This window comes from Ceratocystis lukuohia, assembly GCF_044167205.1.
Source record: "Ceratocystis lukuohia strain C4212 chromosome Unknown Supercontig4_pilon, whole genome shotgun sequence".
Taxonomy (NCBI): domain Eukaryota; kingdom Fungi; phylum Ascomycota; class Sordariomycetes; order Microascales; family Ceratocystidaceae; genus Ceratocystis; species Ceratocystis lukuohia.
Genome location: NW_027263523.1, coordinates 1,121,698 through 1,140,839, shown reverse-complemented (window position 1 = coordinate 1,140,839; position 19,142 = coordinate 1,121,698). Strand labels below are relative to the sequence as shown.

At 47.4% G+C, this 19,142-nt stretch overlaps 5 protein-coding genes across 5 annotated transcripts; 2 read left to right on the top strand and 3 right to left on the bottom strand.

Annotated features, from left to right (window-relative positions):
- Window positions 1-730: 730 nt before the first annotated feature.
- Window positions 731-1,447, top strand: HOO65_040313 (Pre-mRNA-splicing factor sap62; the record flags this gene model as incomplete). The annotated part of the gene is made up of 1 exon (XM_071000630.1): window positions 731-1,447. One exon carries the CDS (start codon window positions 731-733, stop codon window positions 1,445-1,447), a length of 717 nt encoding a protein of 238 aa, XP_070859156.1.
- Window positions 1,448-1,872: 425 nt separating this feature from the next.
- On the bottom strand, window positions 1,873-4,095 carry HOO65_040312 (Serine/threonine-protein kinase cot-1; the record flags this gene model as incomplete). The annotated part of the gene is made up of 4 exons (XM_071002642.1): window positions 1,873-2,185; window positions 2,248-2,724; window positions 2,787-3,287; window positions 3,416-4,095. 4 exons carry the CDS (start codon window positions 4,093-4,095, stop codon window positions 1,873-1,875), a joined length of 1,971 nt encoding a protein of 656 aa, XP_070859155.1.
- Window positions 4,096-6,095: 2,000 nt separating this feature from the next.
- HOO65_040311 (uncharacterized protein) lies at window positions 6,096-6,884 on the top strand (the record flags this gene model as incomplete). Its single annotated transcript, XM_071000629.1, has 1 exon — window positions 6,096-6,884. The coding sequence occupies one exon, from the start codon at window positions 6,096-6,098 to the stop codon at window positions 6,882-6,884; it is 789 nt and encodes a 262-aa protein (XP_070859154.1).
- Window positions 6,885-7,090: 206 nt separating this feature from the next.
- On the bottom strand, window positions 7,091-8,505 carry HOO65_040310 (Mitochondrial import inner membrane translocase subunit tim-54; the record flags this gene model as incomplete). The annotated part of the gene is made up of 2 exons (XM_071002819.1): window positions 7,091-8,386; window positions 8,470-8,505. The coding sequence occupies 2 exons, from the start codon at window positions 8,503-8,505 to the stop codon at window positions 7,091-7,093; spliced, it is 1,332 nt and encodes a 443-aa protein (XP_070859153.1).
- Window positions 8,506-10,236: 1,731 nt separating this feature from the next.
- HOO65_040309 (uncharacterized protein) lies at window positions 10,237-11,253 on the bottom strand (the record flags this gene model as incomplete). Its single annotated transcript, XM_071000628.1, has 1 exon — window positions 10,237-11,253. One exon carries the CDS (start codon window positions 11,251-11,253, stop codon window positions 10,237-10,239), a length of 1,017 nt encoding a protein of 338 aa, XP_070859152.1.
- Window positions 11,254-19,142: the final 7,889 nt, after the last annotated feature.

Below are 19,142 nucleotides of genomic sequence, written 5' to 3'. Positions count from 1 at the left end.
ATAGGTCTTTAGGAAGGAAGTTTAATTTACCGATGATCTGCCGTGTTAGGGTTGCCGTTGGAGGCACAATGACAGGATGGGACGTTGGATGCTTAGATATATTTTTTTGACATATCATACATCCACCAATGATGAAGTTTAGGCTTATTTTCAGGTAATTTAACTTGATTCCCGCAGAGACTTGTGTAAAATCGTGGACAGTCTGCCCCACTTAGGCTTAGCCTATATAATACCAAATAAATCCAAGAGTACTCGTCGAAGCTTGGATAAAGCAACGTGGCGCAGTGGAAGCGCGCCGGGCTCATAACCCGGAGGTCCCTCGATCGAAACGAGGCGTTGCTAGGAGTTCATTGGGAAGACATTACTTTTTGCGGGCTGAGGTTTTTGTTTTGTGTTACAAGATATTGAAGAGGTGCTTGATTTCTTCACTCAACTTATGCTACTTTTATAAGCCGCAAGGACCTGCTTACCGCTTGCTTTCTTATTAACCCCTACCTCTGTTCCAGCTATCATAGGCCATGTTTGCAGCTGTCAGCAGCTGTCAGAACAGGGTGTGCTTCATCACCTAAGGCTGTAAGATACAACGTCCTCATCTTCAGCCTTGCCAACTTTTTTTTAACTACCCATTATATATCTCCAGCTTACGATTGACATCTTGAGTCAGCCACAGCCACGACACTAAATCTCTCCTTCATCTCTTTCATTCCGTTTTTACAATAAGATCGCTACCATGGACTATCAAAACCGGGCTGGCTCCAAGTTCGGTGGTGGTGGTGTCGCTTCTTATAGCGCTACAAATGCCGACCGCCGGGAGCGGCTGCGTAAACTTGCCCTGGAGACTATTTCCCTCGACAAAGACCCGTACTTTTTCCGCAATCACATCGGCTCGTTCGAGTGCCGCCTGTGCCTGACGGTGCACCAAAATGATGGCTCATACCTAGCCCACACACAGGGCAAGAAGCACCAGACGAACCTAGCGCGTCGTGCTGCGCGCGAACAGAAGGAGGGCCGCTCACGCGGCACCGAGATTGATCCGGCTACGGGTCTACCTATAGCTCTTTCGCAGGGCACTAAGCGCAATACTGTCAAGATTGGCCGCCCCGGCTACAAGGTCACCAAGATCCGCGACACGACGACCCGCCAACATGGCCTGCTCTTCCAGCTACAGTACCCTGATGCCCCGCCCGAGACACAGCCCAAGTGGCAGGTTATGAACGCATTTACACAGCGCGTTGAGGAGCCAGATAAGGATTTCCAGTATTTGCTAGTTGCAGCCGAACCGTACGAGACGGTTGGCTTTAAAATACCCGCGCGCGAGCTTGACCGTCGGGATGAGCGCCAGTTCGCTTTTTGGGACCCCGATTCGAAGGAGTACTGGGTGCAGATTATATTCACGACAGAGAGGGAGGAGCGATTTGGAGCAGCTCCAGGTGTGGCAACTAGATGATTCACGGAATTTTGGTCTGTTTGTATTGATACGGGTTGAAACCTCTGTTACGGCGTTTTAGGTGTCTTGGGGTTTTTATGTATGGAAATTGAATGTAATACCAGGGCAACTAGCTCCTTTTATCATTTAAAGAGGCAACCATTAGAGTCCGTTATAAGAACTTGTATGTGTATATGTTGATATATGCTAGTGCTTCGTTACTCAAAACAAAATTTACAACATTGAAGGTGGGTTTGTTTGTGACCATGAAATTCAAAACTTCGCGAAGCACAGAAATTCATTGCTTGTCTCGCCTCCAAGTTGAATAAAAGAAGCGTTCAAAATTGAGGGATAAGAGCTTCCAGATGGCCCATTAATATTGAACATTGAAAATCAGCCATAGCTTGTAAACCACGGAGTAGATATTAAGCTCCAAGTTACCCAAATTAACGGAAGTTGTTGTCAAAACGCTTGAAGGTGTAGCCAATAAAAGGTAGACTCATCTCGGGCGATTCTTCGGTCTGCGTGGCAGGAGGACGGCCAGACTGCATGGCCTGGGCACGGAGGAGGGTGGCGTTGTCAGTTTGGTCGATCTCATCGATAGGGAAGTACGTGGTATCGATGTTAGAGGTCAAACGGGGCTCGAATGGTGCACGTATCCGGCGAAGTTGTTCAAACTCAACGCCGCGGAAAAATGGATGGCTCTTAATTTCATGAGCACCACCACGTCCCAGACGATTTTCAGTGTTGCAAATGAGGCTGAAATTGGTGTTAGAATATAAACAAAAAGGAAGATGGAAGATGGGAAAAAAGAAACTCACCTCCGAATAAGGTTTTCAGCTTCAACACCTAGAGTGATGTCATCGGGGAAGTAGAGGGTTTGTCTCCAGTTGACAATCTTGCGATAGGTGTCGTGGCTATCCTCCGCACAGAACGGAGGCCAGCCGACCAGGCACTCAAACATAATGGTACCCAAAGACCACCAATCGCAGTCAAAGGTGTAGCCGCCGCCAGTGAAGATCTCAGGAGCAATGTAATCAGGAGTACCAACAGTCGAGTAGGCCATCAGACGTCTAGATCGTCTCCAGTCGTTGATCTGAGATCGGTTACTGACTGTTAAGTTGATCTGATCTAGCGCTACCGAGTTACGATCGCCACGGGGGCGCGTTGAGCGACCTTGCAGAAGCTGCTGGTAGTAATTGTTATCATGAAGACGCTGGAAGCCAGTAGACAGACCAAAGTCAGTAAGCTTGACGTGGCCACCACGATCCAGCAGAATGTTGTCGGGTTTGATATCTCTGTGTAACAGCATGTTAGAAGCTGCTTTTCTTTTGCTTCAAGGTTGCCTGTATCCTCTTACCTATGAATGAAATGCAGACTGTGGACAGCCTCGATGGCTAGGACAATCTCGGCAATGTAGAAACGTGTTATGTCCTCGGAAAAGATCTCATACTTAATGAGCATGGTCATGAGGTCACCACCTGGCAGGAACTCCATAAGCATGTAAAGGAAGTCTGCATCCTGGAATGTGGTGTACAGTTTGACAACCCAAGGGCTGTCAGACTCGGCCAGGATATCTCTTTCAGCACGGACATGGGCCAACTGGTCCTTGCGGAACATTTCCGTTTTAATGAGAGACTTCATGGCATAAACCTTTCCATCGGCTTTCTTTTGTACCAGTTTAACCTCACCAAACGCACCCTTTCCAATAATCTTGATAGTGTTGTAGTTTTCTGGCTTATCCTTGGTGCGCAGGAAACGCAAATACTGTCCCTCTTTACGACCATGGGTAGACCATAACTGTTCACGTCGGGTGTTGCTTTGGTTGGGGTCCGAAAGCTTTTGTTCCAATTCGCTCTGTCTAAAGCAAGAAGTTAGCATCTCCAACTCAGTTTGGGGTCTACGCTTAGGTTTAGAAGTAGGCGGAGCCTTAGATTTCAAGCATGAGCCTTCTTTCTTTTTTTTTTCCTTTTCACCGTGCATGCATACCTCTGGTTGCGCTCACGTGCGCGTTTGACGCTGTCCTTGAAGAAATCAGCAGCTAGTTGGGTGCACTTTCTTTGGTTGTTGTTGGCATTGGGACCGAACTGCTCAGGGTTGCGTGAAGGGGCAGGCTGGAACTCCAAGTTACTGTTGCTGGTTCCGGAACGAGACGATGGCACGGGTGGAGCATTTGCGTAGCCGGAATAGCCCTGCTGCTGACCGTTACCACCTGCGGTGCGGGGCCGTTGGGCGGTGGGAGGATTGCGGGCATTTCCCGTGTAAGGGGCTTGGCGAGAGTTGGGAGTGGCACCACCGCCCAGCTGCGAAAACTGCTGGGCTAAGCCAACATTGGGATCGTTACCAGGAGTATTACTACGCTGCTGATATCCCCCATTCTGATAGTCAACTACAGCAGTGCCGGCAGCTGGAGGCTGTTGAAAAGATGCTGAAGCATACTGGCCGCCCTGCTGGAAATAACTGCCAGGGGCAGAGTAGCCCTGAGACGAGCCAGTGTACTGTCCGCCCTGTTGTTGAGCAGCTCCGCCGGCGGCAGCAGCCGCTTGGCCATTAGGAAAAACGGGCTGTGGGAAGGTAGAAGGCGTGGTGGGATAAGCACGATCAGGCGTAGCCAAGCGTTCATTGTTGCTTCCAAAATTGAGGAAGAGGCGATTGTTGTTGGCGTCCATTGTCGCAGAAAAAGAGGACAGGTGATGGAGGATGATTCGGTGATGGTGAGCGAGGCAGGGAGAGGAACAGGGATCGAAAAGAAAAGAAGAAGAAAAGAAGAAAGCTGGCCAGGAAAATTGGACCAAGGCTTGTCGAGAGGATGTAGACGGAGGGGATTGAAGTTGAGATTGGAATTGAAATTGAGGGGAAGATCTCAAGAGGCGGATGTCGAAGCTGGGGTCGAAGGTTGGACGAGAGTCAAATAGAGAGGAAGGATAGAGAAATGAAGCAAAGTCGCAAGCAGCTGGGAGCTGATAAAGTTCCAAGCTCTCAATAGTCTAGGCCAGCCAGAGTTACGAAGCACGACAGAGAAGAGAGAAAAAAAGGAAGAGGAGAGGAAAAAGAAAAGGCCAGGCTCCTGAAGCCCGCACCAACTAGAAAAGAAAATCCAGGGGACAAGAGAACATGGAGGCCTAAGAACAGGCCCTGTGCTAGTCTGTAGCAACTACAGACAAGCTAAGCAACTCTCCTGAATTGGTGCAGGAGGAATGGGGGTGGGCTCTTCGATATTAGACAAAAAAATAAAGAGTAAATGAAAGAATTGGATGGAAATAAGAAGTTGATTATGAGACGAAGAGAAGAGGAGAAACAGAAGCAAGGAAGAAAAAAAAAAGAATAGGCGTTAGATAGAGAAAATTAGGAGAGGGAAAGAATAACGATGCAAAAGGCAGTTGCATGATAGTCGCTCTGCTCTTTCCTCTTTCTCACCCACATTCCATGTTCTCCAAGTTAGTAGATGTGGACAAGATGAGACTAGGCCAAACAGATACTGGCGGCTTCAAATTAACTAGCTAGTTGTTCTCTTTCTGAACTTCTTGCGTATTATTGTGGCTAAAAAGAACGAGCTCGCTATAAAAGAAAAGTAGCACAGATGGTAGGAGTGACTTTTTTGTAGCTGTCCAACTTGTAGCCAACCACCAACCTATCGATCTACTGTTTAGTGTTTCTAGAAGGAAGTCACGCCGTTCCTTCCTCTAGTTTCTTGTTGGTGGTGCTGGGTACATGGTAGCGGTACGTACATGCAATCAACTCCAGTCAAATCGCAGTCCGCAGTCTCTGTTTGGCAATGTCTGGGGCTTGGTCTTGGTGGTACATCTGTCCATAGCTCCTCCATTCCATTTTATTGAAGTTCTCCCTCTTGTGCACCTCCTGTCTTGACCTGTCTTGTTTTGTCTGGCCTGAAGCCCCCTCCCCAACTGACCCATGCTCTCACCAAGACTGACTTGTTGTCTTTGGCATGCTTCTTACTTCTTGCCTATAGGTGGCCCCCTTTATCGCAGGTGGGGCGGTAGGACAGACAGCCAACAAGACAGTATGAGATATGTACACCTCATGTTGTCTTCGTCCAATAGCGGTTGATCTGAGTTGAGAGCTCGATTCAACCAGCAAATACCCAAGACTGTTTTCGACAAGAAGTCCAAGCATATTTTTGTTTGTGAACCCATTTGAGAACTTAATGCAAGACCACAAAATAAGTGTAAGTTTGGGTGCGACTCGAGGGCGTGTATTTGCATATACTGTAAGCCCAATGAGCATCGTTTCTCTACCTACTCACTTACGCCTTGTCGCTAAGAAACAATAGCGCAGTCATATTCGCTTCAGTATCCAGCATTCATATCATCAGTGATTGGGCGAACAAAGCTATCCGAAGCGCCCCCTTTTTTCCCTTCATGGCTGTGAGAGCCGACAAACTGATGCAATGCAACTAAAGGGTAGTAGTGCAAACCCCTGCCAAAACCCGCCTCCCTCGATAAACAGAATATATTTTTCTTTTCGGCAGATTAGTCAGTGTACTGTATATAAGAATAATTCTGTATGCATAGGTAATAGCTCCATCCACAGTGATATCCCAACAGCCATCTACGATAGCCACCACAACCAATCCAAGTCGCTAGGTGAATATTCCTCTTCGCTTTCTTGTCTGCACATGATTTGCTAATGCGGCCATAGAACCACCGCGATGTCATCAGGCTTTATCAGTAGTGGCAAGATCGAGGGGCAAGACCCATCGCAGCCACTCTCATCCGTAGCTTCACCCACACCGCTCATATCGCACCCTAAAAACACCCTTGGCAAGAACCAAGATGCGTGGGATCAGGTCCAAAAGGAGGTCATTGCTGAGCGCCAGCAGCGCGCTGCTGAGCGCGCCAAAGTTATCAACGGCGAAGAAAAGAGTCTATATGAGATCCTACAAGCAAACAAGGCCGCCAAGCAGGCCGCTATAGAAGAGCAGAATCGACTCTCGAACCAGTTTCGGGCCTTAGATGATGATGAGGTTGAGTTCCTAGATCGCGTGAGAGAGTCCAAGCGCTCGGAGGACAACAGGGTCAGAGAGGAGACGCAGGCAGGATTACAGGCGTTCCGCCATGCGCAACAAAGCACAGCAAACGAGTCGCAAAAGCCTCTGGATAACGGTGATGTCGGTGAGACTGACTGGGCAATCAGCCGAAAGAAGAGAAAAGCCAAGTCAACATTGGTCCGAAGTGTTAAGCGCAAAACTGAAGATAACTCTGCAACGGAGGGAAAGATGGCAATTCCAGAGGGAAAAGTGGAGGCTCCCACCGCCACGACTACTACTGCTACTGCTACTCTCGCCACTACATCAACCACTTCTGCTACGAGAGCAGCAAGTCCCACAATAGGTAAAGCCAACTCAGATACTAATCCACAAGTCTCTATCGAGGCAAAGTTACCACACGCAAAGCCGACATTAGTAGGGCTTGTGGACTATGGCTCTGATTCTGAATAGCCACATGTAGTCATGTTCAAGAAACCAATTAAGTGGTGTTGCTGAAAATTTTGAATTCCTCGCCGCCGTTTATTCGTACAATGGGTGTGATGTGTGCATCAGCTCTCTCTTGAGCTTCAGTACAGTAATGTTACATACAAGGCATGGGATGATATACATATACAGTTTAATCTCTCCCCTCCAAACATTTCTCCCAGCTGGCTTCTTCACTCATCATCAACTTCAACCGTAGGCTTCTTCTGTTGGCCTTGCACCTGCTTCACGCCCCAACGCCACAGCTGTCTTAAAGATCCCTTTGTCCAGCCCTCGACCTTTTCTTCCGGAACAACCACCAAATCCGCCTTCTGTTGCACCTCGGGCAGTAGCTCAAATCGGCGCATACGCTCACTAATGCGTGGGTCTAGGACAACATCGTGCTTCCACACACGCTCTTTCTTAATCTTGGGCACCTCTTCACCCTCGGCCGGCGGCTTCTCATCTTCCCACACCCACTTGCCCCAGTCTTTTTCCTCCCACGCAAGTGCGCTCTGCACCTCGTTCTGGCCTGCAAACTCACTACTCTCGGGAGCTGGATCCAGCGCCCAGCCACGGTGGGCTGCAAAGCAGGCCGCAGCAACCTGTGCGCCAACCTCATCTGCAAGTTTGCGGCGATTAAAGTAACGCCAGAGACGCGTGAAGGTGCCGGCAAAGCCAAGCAAATGTGGGTATACAACGGGCTGTGCTGGGTCAAAAACACCGGGGATGTATCTCGGTATGTCTTCATCGGGATATTCAGAAGTTGAATTGTACGAGGGCGGCTGTGGTGGGCGCTCCTTCTCCTTCTTCTCGCTATCGGCTTCCGTCTTCTCTGCCTCCGGCTTTGGTGTTTCTGGAACCACCAGATGTGAAGGGCACTCCAACGGACCCAGCCAGCCCTCATGCGTGCCACGCACATACTCCTTCCATGCATGGCGGCCGACGACAATATCGCCTCGGATACCCTCGTACTCAGGAAGCCCTTTCTCGCGTCTGAAAGCATCAATACGTTGCGCAGTTGTCAGTGCCTCCTGCGGAATGCCCTCACTCTCGCGACGGCGACGGCGGATTTTCTCCGCTACTGCGGCGCGGATGTCGCCTTGTTGACGGCCTTGAACAAACTCCCAATCTAAGCCAGAATCGCTGAGCACGGGCTTGATAAATTCGAGGTAATAGTCCTGGGCACTACGTAAACCATCACCTGGCGGTGCGGCTAGGAAAATTGTCAAGCGACGAGGTAGCTCGTTGCCATTGGCCAGCGGCTGACGGCCCAGCTCGGAGACGACTTGATGCCATTTGGCGGTAGCGCGCTTTTTCTCCCGCTTGTCGTATATGATGGCCGATGCGAGCGCAGTCGATAATGTGAGGAAGATCATCCAGTTTCGAGACGGCAGTTTTGAGGGTAGATTGGGTATGCCTAGCATACGAAGGGCTGGGTTGCCCCCCGTAGGCTTTTTGTAGGTAGCCACAGGCTCTGCAGCGGCCATCTATCAGCATATGATTTAGTATATGATATGCGTAGACTTGATAGAGGGGTAGTTTGGTTAGCGAAGGATATTCTTCAACATACCGGCTTCGCAGTCTCAGCAGAATGTTTATCTGACATTGCTCAAGAGTTTGGAAATATCGAGCGTAGCTAAAGAGGCAAGCACTAGCTGTACGAGTCCAATTTTCTCGGGCCTGAGTAGCATCCAAGTTTCTTCAGCTTCAACTGCAGGGCCACTACTTGGATAAAGGCTCTCACAAAAAAAATTGGACAAGGCTATAGTGGGTCAGTTCTAAGGACTCCACTTTTGACGACCATCCAGTACCTACAGCCTTGTCCCACTTCTAAGGGTATAAAGATGTCATAGGAAAAACAACCCGTTCAACTACACTTGAGATATGGGGAGCTTGAAAGTATATAGATGCGATTTTTGCACTAGGGTTTTGGAGTTATATTATTGATTGCTGAGAGCAAAAAGAAAAAAAAAAAAAGAAGAGAAGAGCAAAGACGTGAGTCATTTGTCTGTTAGCTGTGAAGCTTAAAAGCTTCAAAGCAAGTCATATCTAATTAACAAGAAGCAGGGGACTAAATGACACAAGCGGGCAAACAAAGACCAAGCATGCCAGACAGATAAAAGCAGACAAGGGGGATAAGGAAACGGATATGTACAACGAATAGAAAATGCAGAAAAACAAGAAAGATATAATCAAAGAAAACTTTTTTCCGAAGGAATAATTTTGAAATGCGAAAAATGCCTTTTGTTAACCACAGACAATGAGATAGAGACAGAAATTCGGCACGGTCTTTGCTTCTGACGTTGGCTTATATAAAGCAAAGCAAAAACAGCTAGAAAAAAGAGAAACGGGGAAATATTTAAGCTTAGCCGATGTAAAGTGCACATCCCGAAATTCGTCATGACTAACAAAAAAAAGCGTAGGAAGGGGGAAAAAATCAAATAATAAAAAAGGACTGAGACTGAAAATAACGAATGTGTCGATTCATAAAAGGTCAAGGTTGGATTGGACCCTAAGTCCACCAGTAGAAGAATGAACGAAAAAAAGAAAAATAAAACTCCCAAGAATCAAATGTGCTCCACCAAGAAACCCAATAAAGAAAATAAAAGCCTCATACCACCGCGTGAAGGAAAAAAGATAACGATAGAAAATAAAAATAAATCTTGCGTCATGGTTGACTTGTCACTGAACTATCAGCTATAGCATCTCTTTTGAAAAGATGAAAGGGTGGTGCATGTGTGCAGCCAAAGACAACAAGAAAATGAAGGAAAAAGAAGAAAAAAAAGAAAAAAAAAGGTTCAAGAAAGAGAAGAAGAAAAAAACGGTATCCGCAGTCTATCGGGACGCCGGAGTCCAATAAATCATGAAGCCAGTAAAACCGAGAGTAACGCCGAAACAGTGCTGAGCAAGAAAGAAAATGTTATGGAAAAAAAAGTGTCGAGAAAAACAGGTAATCATAGCAAGGTAGCTTTATGCGTTTTGAGAAGTGGCCCTAGACTTGGACCAGGAACAGAAAGGAGAAAAGAACAAAAGAAAAGACGAGAAACAGGACGCAGTGAAAAGTCAGTGTAGAAAAATAAAGAGAAACCCCCCATAGTAAAAAGGAAAGAGCGACACGAGGTTCATGTCAAGATGCCAAGGGTATCATAGGATGCGATGCTCACGCCGTAGATGCCAGTTCGGTTGAAAGGAAAAGATCAATGACACGAGCCCAGAAGGAAAAATGAAATGGGGGAACAAGGGAAATGAAAAGGGTGGGTGCTGGCGAATGCTACGGCGTCGAGGATAGACAAAGGAAAATAAAGACCCAAGCCAAGCAGAAATGCATCCCTTTCGCTTAGCCCACTACAGCTTGGCTATAGGCATGAGCACCACCCAGGTAGGTCTTGTCCGCAACATGGCAACCAGTACAGCAAGTGCAGTTACCGGACGACGGTTCCCATGGGCTGTACGGATAGCGGCCACTGTAATTGCTCGTGCGACTGGGATAACTGCTGTTGGGCCCTTGGCTAGAATGGTGGTAGCTTCCATTGTATTGCAACTGTTGGCCAAACCAATCATTGTAGCGCGAGTTGACAGTGCATGCAGAAACAACGTGCTCAGGAGTAGCATACCCCGAGTCAGGAGGCGTAATCGGAGCATTGTGATTGTGGTAGGAAGCACTACTCCAGTCGTAGTGGGCAGCGTCTGACTTGGTGCTGTAGCGACCAATGTCGAGAGAGCCACGACCGCTTGAATAAGAAGAAAGAGGTGAAGTAACACCCCGGGCATGCGAGGGGAAGGCGGTCTGAATGGTAGGCAGGTCAGACAGCTTGCGGGCCATGGCCATGGCGCGCTCAGCAGCGCGAGCCTCCTCTTCAGCAGACTTGCGGCTGGCCAACCACGAGTGCCAGTCTGAGAGCCAAGCCTGGTAGTCCTTAGTCTTATCCAAATTAACATATAGCTGCCAGTGGCAGGCAGCGAGCCACTCAAACTCAAGCGTGTTGAGCTCCGAGACAGGAATAGAAGTGACCTCGGACCACGAACGGTTCTGGAAGGTGTTATCGTCGAGGAACTTGCTAGCGAGCAGCAAAGCGACAGTGAGATAGCGCCAAACCTCGCCTTCACTGGCTTTGTAAGGGCCGTGAATCTGGGGATTAGCCTTGATGGTGTTGATCCGCTTTGCCAAGTAGTTCATACCAAGGAGAATGGTAGTGCTAGGAAGTCGTGTCGCAGTAAGTATCTGAGTAACGAATTTCCGGAACCGATCTGATACTGGAGAATCAGGCATGACTACACGAACAGCCATTTCAGCGACGTAATCAGTCATGTGTTCAACCTCGTAGTCGAGGACAGCACAGACACCACCAGGCATCTTGTCAACGTTTCTTATGTTGAAAAAAGAAAAATGATTGTGTAAGACAGATTTTGCAGCTATTCAGTGACTGAGTAGCAGACAACAGAAGACGCGTAGGAATCAAGTATCTGAGGCTTTGATGATGACAATTTTGAGGTGTCGAATAATCAGACTCTTCTGGCAGAGGGGAGATCCTGAGATCACAACAGAGCAACTCGAAGTCGATTAGGGAGAATAGGAAGATTAACGGGGAGGTTTCCACGTTAGTACTCGAATTTAGCCATGAAATTTCGGCTGCCGACAAGTTCAAAAATGGGTTCAGATGTATCTTCTCGCAGAGAAGCGCAGGCTATCAGGGCAGTTATCAAGACTCTGTTGTTCGATAGGTGAGGGAGACCAAAAAGGATATGATCTCTGTGTTGAAATCAAGTGGATAGAATGGATACAAGCTAGGGAATAGAATGCTAAAATTCTAAATTATGACGAGTTAGTGGTGGTCTACCAGATGGCTTGTAATAGTTTTGAGACTGCAAAGCTTACCTAAAGCTGATTTTTGAAGGGTGATGTTGAATTGAGGAAGAGAGCAAAGGAAAGGAAAAAGGAAAAGGACACAACAAAGCAAATGCTCAAGACAACTCCTTTTTCGAAACAAAGAAAAAAAAATATACAGGAAGTCGATGTCAGGTCGTCGCGGCAGGTCAAGGACTGAAGGTACTGAAGGGGAAACACTAGGCGGTGCTGTACGTTGTAGCCACGATTATGGATGAGGAATCAGGAACTTGGCAAATAACTTTTGAGGGGGATTTCAACGAGTCATGTAGTGTCGGTAAAGTACTTGACTGAAGGGGGGGGGGAGTTACTGGGTGCAGCGGATTCACGATCAAGGCCGTAAATCTAGATATCAAGCTGGCCAGCAAGAAGCAAAAACACAAAAGAAGGTCGAGTACAAGACGAAGACAGTAGAACAGAACAAACGAAGGGTGATAAAAAAGAACAAAGACAAAAAAGAGAAGAAAAAGGAAGAAAAAGGTAACCGTACGGCTAAGAGATGCACACACAAAACCTGTGGAAAAACCGTCAACACAATAACGAAAGGGTCGATGGTTTTGATGGGAATTGTCGAGGAGAGGTGGTACGTTGGTTGTGATCTTCGTTGTTTTTGGCGGAGGGGGGGGTTGTTTTTAGCACAGAGCAAAAAGAAAGAAGAAAGGAGAGGAGAGAAAGAAAACAAGGAGATCAAGAACACATGAGAAGGGCTTATGGGCCTGCGAAGAATAATAAACTAAATGAGTGGAGTGTACAAGTATCAAGTACACAGGTACAACAGGTACACAGGGTACACCAGTTTATGTTCTACTTTTGTATTTAGTCAAGCTGCCTTGATTGTGGTTGGCTGGCTGGTGTCGTGTCTGCCTTTTTCTCCTCTGCTTTTTTTTCTAGTGGGTAGGATAGGAGGAAGGCGACTGCCCTGATCAGGGGTGAGGGCAGCAGTGACGAAGAGGAGTCGGCCAGTCGCTGCCAGAAGTCGGGGGGGGAGCAAGAGGAAAAAATTTACCTGTAGCGCGCAATAGAAGAGGGGAAAAAGAGAATCAATAAATTGTATAAAAAATAAAACTGGAATTGTTCCCTGAGAAGCACCAGAGCCAGGTTCCTCCAACATTATACAGGCGCGTGAGATCTACTATACACCCAGTATTGAATAAGAGTGGAGCATCTTTGAGATGAGGGCAAAGGGGTGGGTGAGGGCATGTCTGAGCTTCTACCAATGAGCGAAGGTGTGTTTTTATCATGGGCACACGCCTACTGGGGAGAGGCCGCGGAAGGGGCGGTGGATGACCCCCATCAAGTGCAGTTTCTGAAAAGAAGAGAAAAAGTACGACTGGCCTGACCTGACCTGAATTCTCTCTCTATTTGCCGCTGCCGCTTTGGAAGGGACGAAGGAAAGTCAAAGTCCCCAAGCCCGCGTTATTTTCCCAACTCCCTCGCTCCAAGTGACTATTTTCCTATGTGTTTCACTGCTGCTGCACCTAGGATAAATAAAAATGGCACATTGGCTGGCTGGTGCGAAAGAGGGAATGAGTTAAGAAAATTCTGTCTTGTCACCAGACGCACTAAGTTCTTGCTTGTTTCTAAGGTTGAAATGCTGCCTCCTTCTTTTTTTGTCTAGCTTGCAGCAAGAGAACGAACGCCGGGAAAGTTATAACAGCAGTGAGAGGGAATGAAGAAAAAAAAAAGAGAGAGGAAGGCCCATATTTCCTGTTTCATAGCCAACTGTGTACTCTGTTCTGGCTGCTGAAAACAGTGCTCCTGGCAAACATGCTGCTTTACTGTTGCAGGACAGCAACAGCCTTTCCTTCGTTTATTCTGTGTGGCTGTGAACAGATGAGACAAGGGGAAGTATCTAGAGCATGCAGAATAATGTAAGGCAAGTGCATACGTATACCCAACACCGCAATGCACCAGTTGAAATTATCAACGTGCTAAATTACACGAGAAGGAGCCCAGTTTTGGGCTACGCTGATTGGCTGGCTGTCTTGCAAGGCCCCAGAAAATTCAAATTTTACACTTGATACTAGCACTGTACCAAGAAAAGAAGAAAAATTAAGAGAGCCGGGGCCCTGTTTCCAGCGTGGCTTTGTTCACATCACAGCCAATGCAGCCATTAATTAACCCAACACCAGCACAGCTGCCAACGCTCTCTATCGGCCTGGAGCAACTCTACGGCGACAAAGTAAAAATCCGACAGTGCTAAAACACCTCAACAGGCTCATAAACGGCGCGCCCAGAAATTTAGCTTGTGATATGGTGTGCATGATCTTTTTTATGCTGCTTGGCTTGGTAAGAGTTTAGCACAGCAATTCGACGTCACTTTATGCCACCCACCAGTGCTTCTCATTTACCGGAGTGGCAGACACCCTAAAATAGCTACTGGCTGTGCTGAGCAGAGTCGGGGAAGCCTGGCTCCTCCCTAGCTTAACAGGAGGGGCGTTCTGTTCACAAGGCAATGGTTTGATTCATAATTTCATTATTGTGTACAAGTGGACCGCCTGAATCCCTCGTCTCCGTGGGCGGCTCATCTCAGTGGGCTATACAAGGCCTAGAACTAGCCTAGCTTCAGAAGGCTTTTCCAGCGAGTCTAGCCTTATTTTAGCCCAGGCTACAAGAGTCCCAACAAACATGAGAGAGAGGATAAAAAAACAAGGGAACCCTCGGAATTCTGGGCCAAGGGAAGCAAAAATGTGAGCGCGTCCCCCTTGATCTCGACGAAAGTAGGTCCGACCAGAGTTTTGTGCAAGGGTTGGGATAAAATGAGATGGTTGGCCAGTATTCTGCTTCATGGATCAACTGTTCTTGTGCTAGCACATGCAAAAATAGAAGTTATTCCTGGCTGTTAGGACACTAACATTGCATAGGCAGGAACAGCCTGGGATGTGATAGTGCAATATTTCCCCACCCAAGTCAGGTGGGAGTGGAAGAGGCCATTTCATACCCAAATCTGAAATTCGCTCTGTCTGGAGCCAGACTTTCTCAACGGAATAACGTTCCTTTCATTTCAAACAGGTGTCAAAAATGATTGGCGGTATACAAGGAACCTAATACGACCCGGAAGACCTAGAATTACGTATGTAGTATACTAAAAAGAACAGGAGAGGGGGGAGCGTACAAGTCCAAGGTGCAGGTGCACCTCATTATCTTTGGCTCGTGTTTTCCAAGTCTCTTTTTACCGGGATTAAGCAGGCGATAGTGGTGGGATAAGCCCCGTAGCGTGCTCTTCCTCTGCGACTTTCTCACCCACAACTATATCATGTCAGACAAGAAGGGCAAAGTGCGCCCAAAGAGACCGTGGCTATCCATGACCCAATTCAAAGGAAACTACACGCTACATGATCATCGGTTAGTCACCTATATACTATGCAGTAAAGCCTTTGTTTCTATTTCGCGCCCTCTCTCTCTCTCCATTACGACTGCAAGTTGTCCTAAGCTTCATCATGACGAGCATTGGTGATATGGAACATCGGAAACTTTTTCCTTGAGTCCTAGACCCTAACTTGAGCCATTTAGACATCTGAGTGTCTGTCTCCTGTTCTTTTCGTTTATTTTTGGCTGAACGGCTCTCCCTCTGATGAGAGGGGGAGAAAAAGAGAGTTTTCTCCTCTGGTCGCTTTCTAGGCTTTGTTTCCTCTATTTACCACCATATGTATGCACATGGACCAAAGCCTCTCCTACCGTGATCCTACCTTTCTAGCCAATTGCAATACGCGTCTGGATCGCTTCTAGAACTTGGCATGAGGGTATACTTAGCGCACATATGTCTTTGAATTTTTTCTTTTTGCGCATTTAATTCGTCTTGCTTCGTCCATTTTATGATGCGTGGGGGGGAGTAAGAGAAGGAGGAATAGGACAACTCAAGAGTCAAGCGAATGCCTGAAGCCTGAAAGGATATCAACAACAGGAGCCAAACTCATAGCTCGCAGCGGATCTCAAACCCAGGACGGAATAGTCAACCGGCCGAGGTTTCCTTCCTCCTTCCCTTCCTCTCGCGCCCCTCCCTCTTTTCCCCTGGGTCTTGATAACCCTTGTAGGGGTTATGCTATTGGTAATTTGAAGCCCAGGGTACACCGGAGCAGGTTGAGTACTAATGGTAGCAAGTGATGTGATGCTGTTGGCTGGGATGTCACATGCTTGGGCTAATTTTGGCCACTGGAAGGCGCACAGGGAAGTTGTATATGTCCGCTGTTTTATGTCAAGTCACGATGGGCTAGTTACATGGCATGGTTTGCATCCTTGAGTCTGAGACAGCGTGTATATACTTTTGGTCGAGCCGGTTCCTTTCTTTCCTGGAGCCTAGGCAAAGCAACCTATAGGCTTAAATGACTCCTGCTGTATTACGAAGGTCGACCTAACCCTAATATTGACACACTGACACGACTTCTCTTCATGACCCTGTGTCTCGTTTCACCAGACTTAATGTGCTGTTGTTTTCTTTTTCGCTTTTTCAACAGGCTTTGCCAAGAAGGGAACTCGATATTGTTGATTTTTTTTGTTGATTTTTTCCCCCCTATTTTCAAGGGACGAGCCAGCTAAGATGGGGTGTTATCCAAGACAACTGGTACCTCGAAGCTAATCGAAGAACAAAGAAAAGATCAAGGGTGCAATATGCACACAAGGACCTCAGATACATCAGGAGCCAAGGAGAAATCCAACCCCGCAGCTTTTCACCAGAAATGAGACACTTTTTGATAAAGGGGACAGGGAGGAGCAAAGATTGAGCTGCAGTTTGAAGGTAGGAGTTTAAGAGGCACAGGAGATGCGTAGTATCAACGCCTAGGATGTTATACGCTGAATCACGTTCAATGTGAATGTAGATCTCAGGAAGTAGAAGGAAGGCTCAGTGAGGCACTGATTCTAGATATTGGACTCAGGTCAACGAGAGCGACACACAAGGGCCAGAGGTGGCTACTATCGGCATGGAAGCGTCTGTCTAACGGAGCCTCAGGGACGCGCTGCTTGTTTTCTTAGGAAGGAAATGACAGCTAGAGCGCGATTAGGATATCCAAGGCAGGAGATCAAGCTGATTTGACTGATTATGCAGTATGCAGGGAACAAGAGGAAAGAAAAGCAAGGCCCTGCATTACAGTAATAGGGACTATGTGTAGTCTAGAAGGCTGGTTTTCCACGTTTCTAGGGAGAAAAGAGATATCCACTATATGTCTTTAAACGCCCTAGGCCCTAGGTTGATGCAAGACTGCTAGAGAGGTGGATATAAAAAAAGTCTGGAAGAGGACCCGGCTAAGTCCTCATGCTGTATACGTTTCTTTTTCCCAATATTTTCAACAAGCCTGGACATGGTTCTCAGATGCATGCTGGCCTGCCTTCCTCCCACACTTTGCGGATGTAATTCAACAATTCGATAAAAAGGCCGAGCCTTGGCAAAGAAGTGTGCATGCGTGCAGCCCATACCGTATTTTATTTTGTATGCACATAATGTCGCAGTGCATGTAGATGTCGAGGAAAAAAAGATGAGGAGTGAAAAGCGAGTAATAGCCTGGGCTACATATTTCGTTGGCGGGGTTTTCTTTCCCCTCCTTCCCTCCTTCGGGGCTAGGCCCTCTGTGCCCCCCACTCAAGCCCCGACTGTTGAGGAGCTTAGCATCCGCTTCTATGGCTCCATCTTGCCTCGCCCTCTGATTTGCGGACTATCGTATGGTCTCTTGCGATCCACGTGTTTCTGAGCTGCTTCTTGCTTGCTTTCTATTTGCCAGTCCTCCCCCCCCCCCCCCCCCCCGCAACTACTACTGACTTTACCCCTCCTTTGCTCCCCTCAATTCACATATCTCCATTCCTGAATGTAGGATGTGAGTGCAGCTGCATCTGGTCTTTGTTTTCGGAGGCTCGCTGGGCCATGTTGGCATGTGTGGTGGCGCTGGGGATTTTTCCTCTTCCTCAAGTCCGGTCGTAGCCGGCATCCTTTTGGGTACGGTTTTGTTCTTGGATACAAAGGCGATTCCTTCTCTCTTAGTCTCATGTTGTCCCTCCGATGTCGTTGACCTGATGTTGCATCCAAGTGCTAACAGAACCTGGGACACTCTGAGTATTTTGCAGATAAATACGGTCGTTAGATCATGGAAGAATCTGGCTCGAAGTCAACCATGACGTCAGAGGCGTGATACAAGGGAACTTGTCACAAGTTACAGGAGAAAGACGCGCCAGCTGTTGAGCAGAAGTGCATAATAGGATTGAATGATTTCCTTGGGCTACTCTCGAATCTTCTAGCACATTGAGAAGTTATGTCTTGCTGTTCATGTCCTTGTAGAACCGCAGAAGGAAACCATCTCGATTGAACCACGGTTCCTCTATCTTGACGTCCTTCTGGCGAAAATGAAATGTTATATCGATTCTGCCTGGCTAATTGAGAAAAAAAAAAAAGGAGCACACTGGTCAGCTTGTGGCCCATCAAAGTAACAAAGAAGGATTTGGATTAACGCCTGCAAGAAATGAGGAGGCGAAAGAAAACGAGAAAGAAAATTCAACATTCGGGTCTGAAAGAGTACTAGCTTGTTCTGTGAGCTGGCATCTCTAGTTCAAGGAGAAAAAAACTTTGAAAAGCTTAGTGTCCAACGTCATCCTGATATTTTCAAGGGCCAGGGTGCGAGGAGAGGAGGAAGCCATGCAGAGAGTAAAGCGCCTAGAAGAGAGACACTGCTATAAGACACTTTATTATGGTGGGATTGACGCTAAGCATCTGCTTTAACGATGCATGACTGAAAGAGTTCTCGGTCTATTTGACGATAGTTGCTTGACTTTGCGGTGAGGAAAATGTCCATGGTGTCCACCTGATATAAGGGTTTGGGTTTGACATATTAAGGTTTGTCCTATAACGTTCTAGCGGCTAGTTGACTAATGGGCCATGGCTCACAGAGAGTAACATTATCACCTTCCTTCCCGTATCAAGTATCCAATATCACCTGCGACGATTCCATATAGCCAGTGCATCTAATCGCTCATGGCTTGAACACTACGGAAGAAACAACATGGCGTCTGTACATTGGTACATTACGTCTATGTAGACTGTGTTCTTTTTCCCCGCCTCATGTACCAAGAAAAACTCCGCGTTCACCGGAGTGGATAAATCAATAAGAATAAAAGGACATAATGGAGGGGAACAGGTCTAATATAATAGGCGCTTGCTTGTATGCATTACAGGGGTGAAATCCTGGTACTTGCTCTCTGAAAAGAGAAGAAAAAAAGGTTTCTTGCTTGTCTCACTACTTTGAAGGCTTTTGCTTCAATATACGAGATTTGCTGTTCTGGTGGGGGAGGGGGCTTTCTGGTACTGCTGTTACAGCAGCTGCCGCACATGCCATATCGCTGACGGTGGATGGAGCTTGTCGGCCGGCTGGATGCTA